Below are 16060 nucleotides of genomic sequence, written 5' to 3'. Positions count from 1 at the left end.
GTAGCGCGCCCCGCTTCCCCGCACCGCAGGGCCCCGCACCGGCGAGCAGGGTGGGGCCGCGGCGCTCGGCCCGGCGGCTGCGGGATCTCGTCTCGCTCTTCCGCTTGCAGGTGCGCCGGGGGAAGGCGGGACGCGCAGGAGGGGGGCGCCCGCCATGCCCGGCCTGCAGCTCCCCGTCGCGGCCTCCAGCCCGCCGCCCCCGCGAAACGGCCCGCCGCAGCCCCTCTGAGGAGGAAGAAGAGGCGGCGGCGCACGAGGCGCCGCCCCCTTGGCGAGCTTCGCGACCTGGCGGCCTCCGCGGGACCTATGGCGGATTCGTCGCCCGCGCTGTCCCTGCGGGAAGGCGGCCCCCGGGCGCCCCGGGCCTCGGCCCCCTCGCCGCCGCCGCGCTCGCGCTCGCGCTCGGGCTCCGAGTCCGAGGAGGCCGAGCTGTCGCTGAGTCTGGCCCGCACCAAGACCCGCTCGTACGGCAGCACGGCCAGCGTGCGGGCGCCGCTGGGCGCCGGCGTCATCGAGCGCCATGTGGAGCACCGGGTCCGCGCCGGCGATACGCTGCAGGGCATCGCGCTCAAGTACGGAGTCACGGTGAGCAGGGCGCGCCGCGGCGGCGGGGCGGGGGCTCGGGGCGGGGGCTCCGGGGCGGGGGCTCGGGGAGGGGCCGGGGGCCCGGGGGTCGCGCGGGCGGCTAGCCGTCCCCCTGGCGCTCGCCCACGGCGCACTGAGGGCCGCCGCCGCGGTCACCGAAGATGGTTCTGCGGCCAGATGGGCAGGCCGCCCAAGCTCCCTCCCCAGGTAAGTGCATCGAGTTCCCGGCGTCCTGCCCGGACTCGGCGAGGCCGACCAGAGCCGACCAGGGAGCCATGTTCACCTGAGTTTCAGTCCAGATCACACTGCCGTAGTGCATATTTACTCAGAGCCGAGCTGAGGTGTGGACTCGGGCAGGGAATTTTGTTTTGTCTGTAAACAAGCGCGGCGATGAGTCAGGGGTGGTACAGTTGTTTCCGCAGGATGGTTCTGGTTTTATCGATGATGCTGCTTTATTTAGAAGTGAAATTACACCCCTGGGCTCACGGGCAACTGTGAATGTGACACCTGTCGCTAAGCAGCAGCCCAGAACTGGGGTCTAGGTGAGCTGGAGAGCTGTGTTTATTATAAATTTATAAGTGTGTGTGTCCTAGGTATATTGCATTACACCTCTGGGAAGAACATGGAAACCAGAGGGAGCATATTGTCTCATTAAAATTACTTATAATTAACTCTGAGCCATGTGATGGCCTTTTTTTTTTTACATTTGAGTTCTGTATCAGTTTTCAGTGTTTTTTCCTGAAACACTTTAGACACTGATGGGAAGAAAGGCGATCTTATCTGTATCTTTCTCTTAAAGTGAAACTCTTTCTGGCCCTTCACAGATTGACAGAGACTAATTTATTCTGCACCTTCAGGTTGGTACTGTATGTTTACCTGGCAGGTCTTATTTAAACATTTTGAGACCAGGGATCTTGCTGTGCAGGCATATACTGATATTATCATGCTATGGATAGTCCCTTTCCATCTGCCTGGGAGTTTCTAAACGTGTATGTAGAACTGCCATTGTTATGTACATCAATAAGACCTGGATTGGGTGAGGGCCAGAGGAAAGCAGAGTTGGGGCTTATCAGTAACTACCTTTTGCTGAATGCCTGCTGTGTGCCAGGCATTACATTTGTCCTGTTCCATCTTGTTTTTATTCAATTTGGTTTTCCTAATGAGCCTTGGAGGTAGGTGTAATTAACTTTTTTACAGATGGGAAGAGGGGTGAGAGGTAAGGATATTATCTGAGTATGTTTTTCACTGAGAACAGCTTGAGTTAGCACAGTGATAAAGCATTTGCTTTATTCTAGATACTTCTTCTGATTTCCACCCTTGTTTCTATCCTAGTCTTATCAAGAGCTCTCTTAGCATCTTGGTTGTTGAAAAAGGAAGGTCTTTTCTGTATGGTTTCTGTATGTCATACCTACTGGGCCAGGGTGACTGTACCAGGATCCCGTGATCTCTAGAGAAGTGTTATTTCCCTGGTCCCTACCCACAGCAGTCTCTCCAGGCCAGTGCCCTACTTGGCTGCACCTGAGTGGCTTAGAGCTCCTAAACATCTGCTCAGAGCTGCTCTCTACTTTTGATCAGATGCTTTCTAATCATGATTTTGCTCACTGTAGATCCTGTTACTCTTAACCTTATAGTTAAGAGTCACCCTTTATAGTTAAGGTGTAAACTAGATTTTTCACTACTTTCAAAAAGACTTGATTTTAAGATGTTAAGCTCAGGTATAATTGGGAACTATAATGTATGGCCACAGTCTCAACTGCAGCACTATTGATATTATGGGCCTTACATGCATATTTACAGATTCTTTGTTGTGGGACTTGTGCTGTGCATTATAGGATGTTTAATAGCATCTCTGACCTCTGCCTGTTAGATGCCAGTAGGACCCCCAACCCCCATTGAGAGATTGCCAAATGTTCCCTAGGAAGAAACTCGCTCTTCATTGAGAACCACTGGTTTATTACATGTATATCATTTACTATAGGTCCTGAACTATAGTTGATGAAATTTTTAGAGACTCTTCCACTGATTATGTGGAAACAGTGGAAGTGATCATTATTACTGTAACAGTGAAGTGACATTAGTGCTTTAATTAATGGAGGCAATTATTAATTCGATTTACTCATGGTAAATTGAGATTTTACGTGGGACCTAAAAAGGGAGAGAAGTTTTTTTCTTTCCCTGATCAAACAGAAAGAAGTTAAATTAGTTAAGTTTCTAATATTGACTGCCGAGGTCATAAGCATATTTAAATTATTGTTTAAAGGGTTCAGTCCCAAGGACTCAGAGATCATGACCTGAGCCAAAGGCGGACGCTTAACTGACTAAGCCAGCCAGGTGCCCCACCATCTTGAAATTTTTAATACTTTCTGAACAAGGGCCCCACATTTGCACTTTTCACTGGGCCCTGCAAATTATGTAGCTGATCTTGGCTGTGTGACTTGCTGCCTCGCTGCCTTCAAGTTCTTGTTGTATGTCTCCTCCATGAGGCCTTCCTGACTACTCTCTGTCAAATTACAGCCCTCCTCCATACCCCCTTTCCCCCTCCCTGCCTTGTCTTCCCAACAGTATTTATTATTCATCTTATTTTCCTTTTTTTTTCCCCACCTTCTATCTTTTTGGTGATACATTAGTGAATAAATAGAAATCCATGCCCTCATGGAACTTATATCTTAGTGGAGACAGTAAGTAAACAAACGAAATATGTTATAGGTCAATATTTTTTTTTTAAAGATTTTATTTATTTATTTGACAGAGAAAAAGATCACAGGTAGGTAGAGAGGCAGGCGGAGAGAGAAGGGGAAGCAGACTCCCTACTGAGCAGAGAGCCCAATGCGGGGCTTGATCCTAGGACCCTGAGATCATGACCTGAGCTGAAAGCAGAGGCTTAACGCACTGAGCCACCCAGGCACCCCTATAGGTCAGGTATTGATAAGCAAAATGAAAGAAAGTAAAGCAGGGAAAGGAGAGAAGGAGGGCTAGTGGAGGTGGCTGTAATTTAAAATGGTGTGACCACAAAGACCTCATGGAGAAGGAGGCAAGGGGGTGGGGGGTGTGCAGATATCTGTGAAGAACATTCCAGGCAGGAGAAATAGCAAGTGATGCAAAGGCCCTGAGGTGGGACCATAATTGGCAAGTTCCAGGAATAGTGTACCTGGTGTTTATAATGCAATAGGGTATATTTGAACCAGATCACTTGGGGTTTTAAGGCCATTGTAAGAACTTTGGCTCTTTCTCTGAGTGAGTTGGAAAGTGGAGGAATTTGAACAGAAGAATGACATGATCTGATTTATGCATTAAGAGGATCACTCTGGCTGCTGCTTGGAGAACAGACTGTAGCCCAGGGAGTGCCAAGGCAGGGAGACCAGAGAGGATAAAGGCTTTATAATAATGCAGGAGAGAGGATGGCAGCCTGGACCAAAGCAGTGGAAAAGGAAGTGGTGGGAAGGGGTTGGATTCTGGATGATTTGTTGATACTATATAGAGACTACATATTTTCTGCTTATTGTTTACTATTTCATTTGAGTATTTCTGCTGTAGAGATGGGCCCAGGCATCCAGAAGGCTTCTCTATAGGAAAGAAGAATGCCGATGTTGGAGAGCCTGGCCAGACCTGACGCCTGATGGACCGAGGTTGTTTGGCCAGTGCCTTAGAAAATATCTAAAGGACCTTTCCCATATCCCTTTTAAAGTCATTTTAGTTATTAATAACTAGCATTTTTTATTATTTTTTTTTACTTGGTTTTATTGAGCCTGGTTTGTTTGAGTCCTTGTGCTACATGCAGGTATTACAGGATGATACATGCTTTTCTCCTGTTATTAATGATGAGTTTTGTCTACTGCTGATTTCCACTAGCCTGTAGCTACTCGAGAAGCCAGGTTGCTTGTCTAACTCGTCTCTGTACATTCCGTGCCTAGCCCAAGTCTGGCACACGCAGGCCCTTCCCATATGTATGGACCTCATCCGCTGGCCTGCCTGGAGTGAAGTTGCCGGGCCCTAGAGTTGAGCAGACCTTGAAAGACAGAGCCCACATAGGGGTTGAGTGACTGGATTTGCAAAGTGTGATTTGAGGCTGGCTCTTGAAAGACCCGCGGATCCCCTTACCCAAGAATCCAACACTGCCACTGGATGCAATCAGCAAGAGGTTCTTTATTGTTACGCAGGCGCCTGCGGGTGGTCAGCGCGCGCCTGCGGGTGGTCAGCAGCTCCTGCTAGCTGAGCACCCCCGGCTGGGGTGGTGCCGGGTTTTTATAGACAGGTACAAACAAGTTTTGGGTGGGGCGCAACTGATTGGTGGACAGTTTGAACTTTTGAAAAAGGCATACTTGGAGTTTGCGGGTTGGCTCCAGGGACCCGCGCGCGCGAAGAGAGCGGCAGGGAGGGGGGAGTAAGCTGATTGGTTATGAGGGCCCGCGCGCGGGAAAGGAGAGGTGGGGAAGGGGAGCAAGAAGGGGGAAGGGAGGAGTGCCATCATGGCGTCTCTATTATTTCTATAAGCCACGCGGCTAGAGAAAGGTAAGAGAGCAATTCACACAATTGATAACCTAATTTCATACCTAAAAGCCAACGGTTTACAGAAAAGCAAACAAGCAGTTACATTGAATTCAACCCTGGGGGAAGGGTCTTTTCACTGCAAGGGGAGGAGGGGTACTCTTACACAACAAAAGAGCAGTTAATTATTTAAAGACTGGGGGGGGGGTCTTTCACTCTCAAGCCTACAGCAAGATTGGTGCTGGTTTTCTCCCCTTCTACTGGCAGAGAATCTTGACATTGAAATAAGCATAGGTTTACTTTTGAGCATCTCTACCAAAGAGGCATTTGAGGAAGTGGTCTGGGAAACTGAAACTATTTGGGCTAAGGTGAGAAATTACTAAATACGATGTAGATCTCAGGCTTGAATTTGCTTGGGCTGGAATTTCCCTGGCTGTGCCTATCTCTCCTGAGACTTAAGGTCCTTGCCCTAACCCAGTGTTCTAGATTTAGCTGTGATGTTTGTGGTGATCCTAGCTCCTCTCAGTTGGATGCAAGCTTTGGGAGGAAGCTCATGGCTCCAGGCAGCCACTGTGAACTTTTTGTTTGGAAACCCTGAAAAAACAACTAGAGAACAGCATACAAACAAAAGTGAGCAGGAGGCAGTGAGGAGACCTATTATTTGCATTAACTTTTTCATTGTCTCTTTACTTCCTCCTGGCAGCTTGCCTATCCTCTCCCCTTTCCAGAGGCCACCTTGCTTCCCGTGCCCTCAATTACTTACTGTCCGGTTTTATTCCCAGAGTCTTCTCACTTTCTTCCAGTGAGCTGCTAAACCTAGTTGCTTCTTCATACTTCCCTGAACAGAAGTCACCTTGCTGAGACAAGGTGAAATGATTGTCATTTTAGGGACAAGGTTGTGAATTAGGAATGTAAGTATATGTACATCTTTTGTGTTCATACCTTTAGGCCCTGCTGCTGATAGAAATTGTTGATCCTTGCTGATCAAAGGCAAGAGAACCATAAATTAATAGTGCAACATGTAATGAGAAGTATGGTAAAATGGCCTTTAGTAGCTTGGGATTTAATAGATTCTCATGTATTTTTTATTATTTTATTTTATTTTTCGTAGGGTGGGACAGAGGGAGAATCCCAAGAATCCTCATGTTTTCTTTTTTATAAAACAATTTTGGGGTGCCTGGGTGGCTCAGTGGGTTAAGCCTCTGCCTTCCACTCAGCTTATGATCTCAGGGTCCTAGGATGGAGCCCCATGTCCAAATCCCTGCTCAGCAGGGAGTCTGCTTCTTACTTATTTATTTATTTATAAATTAAATAAATAATTTATTTATTAAAGCAATCAATCAATAAATAATAATAATTTATTATTATTAATAAACAATTATTGATTGATTGATTGATTGATCTTAAAAGAAAACCCAAAAAACAGTTTCACTGACATATAATTTACATACCACAACATCCACCCATTCTAAGTGTACAATTCAAGGACTTTCAGTGAGTTACAGAGTTGTGCAGTCATCACCACAGTCCAGCTTTAGAGCAGTGCCGTTGCTCTGAAAACGTCCCTGTGCCGCTGACCTTCCTTCTGTTTCCTTCTCTAGCCCCAGGCAGCCCCCAAATATACATTCTAATCTATAGATTTGCCTTTTCTGGGCATTTCATATAAATGGAATCTCCTATTTCTTCTGAGATAGTGTGGGAAAGAAGTAAATCCTTATCCCTGTTAGCACATTGAAGGAATGGCATTGAAGGAATCCGATTGCCACCAACACCTAGGACTGAAGAGTGAGAGTAAGACAGTGGCGCGACTGGCGAATCTAGCACTTCCTGGAAAAGGACCTTGAGAGAGTCCTTTCATATGTAAGTCTTTAGTTTTCTGTAAAATGATAATCAAATGAAAGTTGTATGTATGTATGACTATATTCTGGGAGCCACACAGTGCTGGGTAAGTGTTAGTTATTATGTATCCTGAAATGTTGGAAAGGTTTGTCTTTCTTAAGGAGTGGAGAGGTAGAAACAGAAATTCTGAACGCTGTTTTCACTGTTAGGGTAGTGGCTTGATGAGGCTGAACAGAGTAGCCTTTGTGGAAGGTTCCTGGCTGTGCCCCGCAGCTCCTGTTGAGATACTTTTGTAGGGGGAAGTTTTGTGAGTTCCCTCCAGACTAAGTTCACCTTCACAAAATGTATTTACGGGGGAATCATTGTAAAGAAGTTGTTTTTAACTTATCAGTGGTGCTTGTTCTACCCAATGTCATGATGGTTGATCTTGTGGCCATCTTGTTAGCTCTTCATTATTCTGTAATCTGTTTCTTGAGGACCAGTCAATTTGACTGAATCATGTTATTCAATCCTGATTGAGAGAGACTTTTTTTAAAGATTTTAAAAATTTATTTGACAGAGATCACAAGTAGGCAGAGAGGCAGGTAGAGAGAGAGAGGGGAGGAAGCAGGCTCCTCCATGAGCAGAGGGCCCGATGCGGGCTTTGATCCCAGGACCCTGGGATCATGACCTGAGCTGAAGGCAGAGGCTTTAACCCACTGAGCCACCCAGGCACCCCAGAGAGACTTTTGAAATGAAAACAATTCAATTGCTATACCTACCTCCCACTCGTCTGCCCACAAGAAATAGAGGGTAATTGAGTGTTAGGAAATGTTGGACAGAGGGGTGGGAGAAATAGGTGAACTTTTTTTTTGTTTGAATAAATTGAATAATAATTTTTTAAAAAGGCCCAAGGAGTTGGGTTCTGTTTTGGTTTTGGGTTTCAGTTTCCCCAAAAGTAATCCATTCTCCACCATCCACCCAAGGCCTGGTATGATCCAACATTGTTTTAGAAGGATAACTATAGGGGTGCCTGGGTGGCTCAGCTGGTTAAGCGAGTGCTGTTGGCTCAGGTCTTGATCCCTGGGTCCTGGGCCCAAGCCCCATGTCAGGCTTCCTGCTCAGAGGGGAGCCTGTTTCTCTCTCTCCCTCTGTCTTCTGCTCCCCTGCTTGTGCTCTCCTGCTCTGTCTCCCTGTGTCAAATAAATAAATAAAATCTTTTTTTTTTTTTTAACAGAAGGATAAATCTAGCAATAGAGTGGAGGAAAAAGTATATGTTGGGGAGGATGGAGGAAAGGGATCATAATGTCTTCGAAGAGTTCTAATGTACTGTTCCCTGCTTTATGTGTTCCTAACACAACCCAGGTCTGCATTGGGACTGTGCCAGAAAACTGCAATTTTCAAAGCCTGTAACAAATCAAATCCTTGTGATATCCAAAACTTGAAGCAGCTGTAATTATTCTGTGTGTGTTTTTAACAACAAAACTTGATGGCCTTCTGTAACAATGGCAGTTAAGCGTGCTAGAATTAGAACACACTGGGACATTGACCATTCACGTAATCACTGAGCCTGGGGAACGGTGGACTTCCAGGGTTAAGAGTCGTTCCAGAGCCTCAGTGTTTAAGTTATTTCTGTAGCTCCTGACAAGTGTGTGTGTGCACTGGATGAGATTTAATGAGGGTGCCTCTTTATTTCTCCAGGAAGCTCATTCATTTATGGAAGAACTCTGCTAGACACCGCCTCCTTGTATTGAAAATTTTTAAGTTTTTTTTTCCTGAGAGAGAGAAAGAGAAAGAGAGAAGTGGGGAGGGGCGGAGGGAGAAGGAGAGAGAGAATCTGAAGCAAGCTCCACAGCGCCCAGCACAGAGCCCCACATAGGGCTCAATCTCACGACCCTGAGATCATGACCTGAGCCAAAACCAAGAATCATATGCTTAACCTACTAAATCACCCGGTTGACCTGAAAAATTTGAACTTTTAACAGGATCTTTCAACACCAGGTTTCTAGTTCTAAATCTAGGAGACAAAAGTTCAGAGGAATTTCAAATGTTCACAGGACAGCATCTGAACTACTTCTGTCCTTGTGTAAATAAATAAGTAATAAAATAAAAATTGAGTATTAGGAAGTGTTGAACAGAGGGCAGGTGGGGAATTTAGAGTTTTCCAGCTCTTTGCTTGGGTTGGATCATGACTTTTCTTAGCTTTATGTGAGGTGGCATTGTCAGAGCATTAGACCCATCTATGTTCAGATAAAAGTATAAAACTTTCCTAAAACATCAATTCATTGGGATTATCTCGTCTCTTATCTGTGCTGGTGAGGTTTTCTCCATGACTAGGCTTCCTGTTTCCACTAGTGCCTCTTTCTTGCTAATCTATTTTCCACAAAGCTGCCAGAATGATCTGTAGCTGTAATCAGATTGTGTTGCTCCCTTTTTTCACCCTCCAGTGGCTTCTCATCACATTTGAAATAAAAACCAATTTGGGGGACTCCTGGGTGGCTTGGATGGTTGGGTGTCTGACTCTTGATTTCAGCTCAGGTCATAATCTTGGGGTCCTGGGATTGTGCCCAGAGTCAGGCTCCGAGCTCAGCAGGAAGTCTGCTTTGGATTTTTCTCCCTCTGCCCCTCCCCACCCTCATGCATCTCTCTCTCTCTTTCTCTCTCTCCCCTCCCCATCCAGCTTTCTAAAATAAATAAATAAAATCCTAAAAAAAAATAAAGAAATAAAATCTTTTTTTTTCTTTTTTACCTTGGCATCCAAGGCCAAGTTTTAAAAAGTCTAGAGTTTTGTTCATTACTCCCTATATACTTCAGCCACACTATTTTTTTTTTCTCCCTGTGCTGGCGTCTTGCATCTGCTCTCTCTCACTGGAATGCTGCTCCCCTCACCCCCAGCACCTGGCTTTTTTGCATGACTGATTTATTCCTTAACTTTACTATAAGTCCAGAGTTTGCAGCCTGTTCTGTAGGTTCAAGCCACCACTTGTAAAGGAGAATAAGTTAAGATCAAATTTATCACCTTGTGGGGGTGGGAAACAATATAGAGCTCACACACCTCAGGGCAGTGACAACATATGAGGCTAATTATCTGGGCTTGGTTTGGTGAAGTTTTTTTTTTATATTTTCTTACATTGTAGGAGAAATATTTTTTATTGTGAGAAATTCCTACCTCCTTCCTTTTCATTTGCTAAATACATGTTAGAATCTGCCCTTACTTGTTATTTTCTTACTTTTAAGCAAATTTAATAACAAGATAGCAGCTATTATCATTATCGTTTTAGAGGGTTTCCTGGGGGCTATGCATTATCCTATTATCCTAAATACATGAGCTAATTTGTGTAACCCTGATAATGATCATATTGTGTGGAAGGTACTATTATCCTTACTTTACAGGAAATAAAACAGAATTGTGAATGATTAGAAAGTGGCAAAGCCAGGATTTGAACCCAGAAAGTATGGCCCTGGAGCCCTTGTTTCAAACTACCTTGTATTAGGCTCATTTCATCTTCAAACTCAGATCTACCAGTCCTTAGGTTGGTCCCCACATTGATGCTATGTCTGGATATCCCGTCTAGTCTATAGGGTGAATGTACAACTTAAATGCTTGCTGATGACACCGAGGTGGAGACGGTGTAGTCTCTGACTTCAGGAAGCTCGTAGGCTAAAGAGGCAGTTCTATGGGTGAAACAATGGGTCGATCACAAGAACTAGGGAATCCTGCCCTTCATTCCCTGTGCTCCTTGACCACACCCAGCTGTTGACTCAGTCGCCTCGTCTTGTGGTCCCTGTCATTGACCCTTCACCTAGCTGGGTGGGCTGCTGTCTTGTTTTGAATGATAAATGTATGGGTTAGGGTTCTGACAGGAAACAGATAGTGGGCATGGGGGGTGTGGGCGAAGAGAATTTCCTAAAGGAACATTTAAAGAAGTATGAGCAGGGTTGAGGGAACCAACAAGGGATGGTGAAGCACCTGAGACTAGCAACAGCAGGAAGACATTACCCCAAGGCTTGAAAGGCAAGAAGAAGACATGGTGTTCCCCACACGAGGAGGGCTGGAGCCTTGGACGAGGGAATGGTTACCTGACAGCAACTCTGCTATAGAAGAGTGCAGCCCCTGGAGTCATGGTGCTGTATCTTTCTGCTGATGACTTCCTTTGGAACATCCACTGGAATTCCAAGGACAAGGGGGCTTAGGTAAAGCAGTTTTTAAGAGGTCAGCCTCTCGGGTTCAGAACAAGCTCAAGAAGAGCTGGGGATGGATTGGGTGGGGGGATGGGTTGAAAGGGAGAGTCACTAACACAACTGATGACTCACGGTCCCTTTCTGGTTACTTCCCTGAGTTCATCTTTTTTTTTTTTTTTTTTTTTTTTAATATTTATTTACTTATTTATTAGAGAGTGAGAGCACAAGCCAGGGGGAGAGGCAGAGGAGATCACACTCCCCACTGAACAGGGAGCCTTGATTCTAGGACTTTAGGATCATGATCTGAATCCAAGGCAGACACTTAACCAACTTTATACCTATTCCTCTGACCTGTTTTTGTTGTTGTTGTTGTTTGTTTTGTTTTGTTTTTAAGATTTTATTTATTTGACAGAGAGACACAGCGAGAGAGAGATCACAAGCAGGGGCAATGGGAGAGGGAGAAGCAGGCTTCTGGCCGGGCAGGGAGCCCAATACAGGGCTTGATCCCAGGACCCTGGTATCATGACCTGAGCCAAAGACAGATGCCCAATGACTGAGCCACTTAGGTGTCCCTCCTCTGACCTGTTTTAATTAATTCATCCATCCATCTTTCCATCCTTCTACCCTAAGTACTTACTGTGTACCAGGTCTTTGTTACCCCCAGGGAAGATATAGAAATAAAAGTGCTTGTCCTGAAGGAATTCACAGTTTATGCTTGATATTCTCCGCCCTGCCTCAGCACTCAGATCTGGTGTTCCTGTCAGTTTCTGTCCCCCATCATTATTGTCAGAAAATTATAGGCCCCTGCCAATAAGCATTTCAAAGGGCACTGTATCAAGGAAGGTTATTTGACTTACAAGTGACAGAAGACCTAACTCAGTTTAGCTTAAGGAAAAAACAAAAAACAAAAAATGGTGTTTATTGGGTCATGTAATTGAAAGGCCCTAGGGATTTCTGGCTTTAGGCTTCGCTTCAGAGGATTGATTGCTCTCCTTCCAGATGGCCTCAGGTTCTGTGAGGTGGAAGGATGGCAGCTCTTTCCAGCAGAAAAAATACAGAAACCCCCTCCCACCCCTCCCAGACCCAGCAAATGTCTGCCTCTGTCTTTGAATTGTGGGACTGTGACCTATCATGAAAGCCAGGACATTGTGACGCTCCAAAGGGCAAGAATGAGTCATATGCTCCCCTTGGAGTGTGTGTGGGGGGGAGTTGTTCAGTGCCATTGGAAGCCTACATACTAAGATGGAGGAGGTAGATGCTAGCTGGTTAAAAAAAAAAAAAAAAACTAAAATAAAATTAAAAAAAAAAAAAGGGGGGTATTAAAGGCAGAGTAGAATACACCTGAACCTGCTATGATAAGGTATTCAAGTTATTTACATCTCTTAAATAAAAGCCTGACCAGACCAGAGATACTTAGGATTTTCAAATTTTAATTTTGTCTCCTAAATGCACTAGCCTATTCATGGCTTTCTTCTTCACCCTTACCTTCTCTCCTTTAATCAGAAGCTAGAACACAAAAGACTACACCACTTCACACAAAATATACTTTAATGTAGTATCTTTAAAAGAAAAAAAAGTTTTATGTGTACCATTTGTGTAGATTCAGCTTATAGTAAGAAATCAGGAGATCTAGGGTTCATTTAGTGATCGACTCTTGTTTTTCAGGCTCTTTGATGTAGAATCTAATTTTTTCACTCACAATTTGGCATTAAAGGATCCCGTAATTTGGTCCCATTAGTCATGTACTTTTATCCTGCTGTTGTAGGGAATTCAGAGTCCAACAGAAATCGTAGCTCATGGGGAGCCTGGGTGGCTATAGCCTCTGCCTTCGGCTCAGGTCATGATCTCAGGGTCCTGAGATCGAGCCCCATATTGGGCTCTCTGCTCAGCAGGGAGCCTGCTTCCCCCTCTCTCTGTCTGCCTGCCTCTCTGCCTGCTTGTGATCTCTGTCTGTCAAATAAATAAATAAATAAAATCTTAAAAAAAAAAAAAAGAAATCCCAAATCACACATTTATTTTTTATTTTTTTAAGATTTTATTTATTTGAGAAAGAGAGAGAGAGGGCACAGGAGCATGAGGGGAGAAGGGCTGAGAGCCAAGGAGAAGCAGGTTTTCTGCTGAGTTGGGAGCCCACCACGGCGCTTGATTCTAGGACCCTGAGATTCCAACCTGAGCCAAAAGACTCTTAACCAGCTGAGCCCCCCAGGTGCCCCTCCAGCTCACACATTTCAAGAGCAAGAGCCTTAGGCACTTGGTCAAATCAGTCATCTGTTGTGTGCCTTAACTTCTTCACTGGAAAATATAGAGTAGTATCACCAGCTGCCAGTGGCTCTGCTTAGTATTCTTTCTCTCATAGACATCCTGTCTGTCTCTGCGTCTGTCTGCCTGCTTACCTACCTACCTCTCCGTCTCCTCTGTGCGCGTGTGTGTACACACCCCTGTGAAGGGTGGGCGACACCTACTTGACACACGTGGAGGTGGTTGGTGTCGGAGCTGGGGTTTGAAACCAGGTCTGTCAGGTTCCCAAGCCTGCGCGCTCAACTCCGCAATCTTTCCAAACCGTCTTGGTTCCCTGCCTCACCTTACTGAGCTGTGCAGAGACTGAGTGGGTGCGGGGCCCGTGCAGAGCCCAGCGCAGGACAGTATCGGGCTGGAAGCCTGGAGGTCGGCAGGCCCCAGGTTCTGCAGCAGACTCGCAGCGCTGTGGACTTGGGCATGCCACTCACCCCTCTGGAGTCTCCATTGCTTCATTTGCAAAAAGGAGATGACAGTGTCTGGATGGCAGAACTGTTGGGGAGGTTACAGGAGACCCTGTGTCCATTTCATTCTCCCTTCCCATCCCCGCCTCCCATCCCCGTCGCTGAGGTCTGCCTAGGAAAGAGTTTGGTGAGGCGGGGGGTGGAGTGGTAACCATTAAATTCTAGCTTCTTCGTTTGCCAATGTATGACCGTTCCATGGTCCGTAGTCTCTCTGACTTTTTTTCTTTTATTTGTAAAGTGGATCTTCAAATGCCTGCTCCTTGGGTGGAAATAGGACATAGTGTGTGTAATGCACTCTCCACTTCCTTTCCTTACCTGTACCACTTCTACCTGTTCTTTAAGGCCCATCTAAAGTCGAAAGAATCAAAATCAGAACCCCACCTTCTCTGTGAGGTGCAGCCCCAGTCCACACCATTCTTGCAAATGCTCATATTTATCCCTGTACCAGCTCCTGTTTCCGTTATATTTACCAGACACAATTCCAGAGACCCCAGAAGCACTCCGTAAGTAAAAGAATAGTATTCGTTTTAAAAAAAAAAAAAATCAAATCCCAGAAATGTTAAAACACGAATAGAAATTATTAGATGAGCTTAAAGTTCCACATTCTTTAACTTCAGGGATTTAAGGTAAAAGCTGCCTTACAGGGAAAATATTATAGTGGGGGAAAATGAGCCTTTCCTTTTTTTTTTTTTTTTAAAGATTTTATTTATTAATTTGACAGAGAGAAATCACAAGTAGACGGAGAGGCAGCCAGAGAGAGAGAGAGAGGGAAGCAGGCTCTCTGCTGAGCAGAGAGCCCGATGCGGGACTCGATCCCAGGACTCTGAGATCATGACCTGAGCCGAAGGCAGCGGCTTAACCCACTGAGCCACCCAGGTGCCCCTGAGCCTTTCCTTTTTAAGAGTGGGAAACAATTTCCTGACTACTCTTGAAATAACCAGGAGTACCTGGGGAAATGACTAAACCCAAATCAAGACACTCAAATCCAGAGAAAGCATTGCACATATTCTAAACCTGGATAGTTTTAGTTCTGTTTATGTAATAAACCCTACTAATGGATTTACTTATATCTAACTCTGTGTTTCCTTTTTTATATTTTAGATGGAACAGATTAAAAGGGCAAATAAACTGTTTACCAATGATTGTATATTTCTGAAGAAAACTTTGAACATCCCAGTTATATCAGAGAAGCCTTTGTTGTTTAATGGACTTAACTCAATAGATTCTCCAGAAAGTGAAACTGTTGGTAGCAGTTTTTCTCATGAAGAAGAGCCCGTGGCAGCTGGGGAAGACCTTTCTCCTCCCAGTCCTCAAGAATCTGATGTTCAGCCTGTACAGCCTGAAGAAGTGTCAGCTAGAGATTTCCTGCAGAGACTAGACTTGCAGATTAAGTTGTCAACACAGGCAGCCAAGAAACTAAAAGAAGAGAGCAGGTAAAAATATGCTGGTAAAATGTCAGAGGTTGAATACATTACTCTTAACGATGTCCTTGCTTGGCTAAGTTTTGGTGTGTTTTGTTTTCTCTCTTTGCTCTTCTCTTTCTTTTTTTTCCTTTTGCTTTAAAAACTATATTTCAGGGGTAACTGGGTGGCTCAGTCAGTCAAGCGTCTGCCTTCAGCTCAGTTCATGATCCCGGGTCGTGGGATGGAGTCCTGCATAAGGCTCCCTGCTCGTTGGGGAGCCTGCTTCTCCCTCTCCCTCTGCCTGCCACTTCACCTGCTTGTGCTCTCTCTCTCTCTCTCTCTTTCTCTGTCAAATAAATAAATGAAATCTTAAAAAAAAAAAAAATTAAAAAAACTATTTTAATTCTAGAAAGTGATTTTCAATATGTGAGGTGTATAAAGAGCTCCTGCATTCTGCATAGGGCGTTATCTGTTGCAGTATACTTGCTTTTGTCCCTGTTATTTATTATAAAAAGTTTGCTTCTTTGCTTTAGTAGCGTATCTATCCAGCAAGCAATTCAGGATAGCAGCCAAGCAGAAACATCTAGTTTATCCCATCAAAGGAAGGACCGCCCTGGGAAGGGCAGCTCCTTGTGAAATACTGATCCTAATGTAATTTGTCAAAGACATTGTCCATTATTTGTTACTGGGTGTTTTTCATGTGATCTGTTTTCTTGTTCTTTAATTTGGTCCTCGGGCAAATCTTTCTCTCTCCTACAGAATTGGTTTTCTTTTTCCTTTATGAATCCAAGAATGGCACATGCTATTGTGTTTCCTTTTTAACCCTGG

The 16060-nt window shown here is 45.0% G+C and overlaps 1 protein-coding gene across 8 annotated transcripts in view; it reads left to right on the top strand.

Annotated features, from left to right (window-relative positions):
- Positions 1-16060, top strand: part of LYSMD2 (LysM domain containing 2) — a 38455-nt gene that overhangs the window by 21305 nt on the left and 1090 nt on the right. For 2 of the 8 annotated variants that reach the window (XM_045067677.1, XM_045067676.1), the window contains exons 2-3: positions 111-585; positions 14931-15262. In XM_045067677.1, coding sequence (XP_044923612.1) covers positions 307-585; positions 14931-15262 — 611 coding nt within the window. In that variant the 5' untranslated portion in view covers positions 111-306. Of the gene's footprint in view, positions 1-18; positions 586-644; positions 793-6796; positions 6931-9635; positions 11083-13129; positions 14333-14930; positions 15263-16060 lie in introns of those variants that run through there. The other 6 variants (XM_045067678.1, XM_045067675.1, XM_004755424.3 and 3 more) reach the window with 6 other exon arrangements.

Source organism: Mustela putorius, unplaced genomic scaffold (assembly GCF_011764305.1).
Source record: "Mustela putorius furo isolate JIRA1106 unplaced genomic scaffold, ASM1176430v1.1 tig00003898_pilon_pilon_pilon, whole genome shotgun sequence".
Taxonomy (NCBI): Eukaryota; Metazoa; Chordata; class Mammalia; order Carnivora; family Mustelidae; genus Mustela; species Mustela putorius.
The sequence above is the reverse complement of the archived record's forward strand: the minus strand, read 5'-3'. Positions and strand labels throughout refer to the sequence as shown.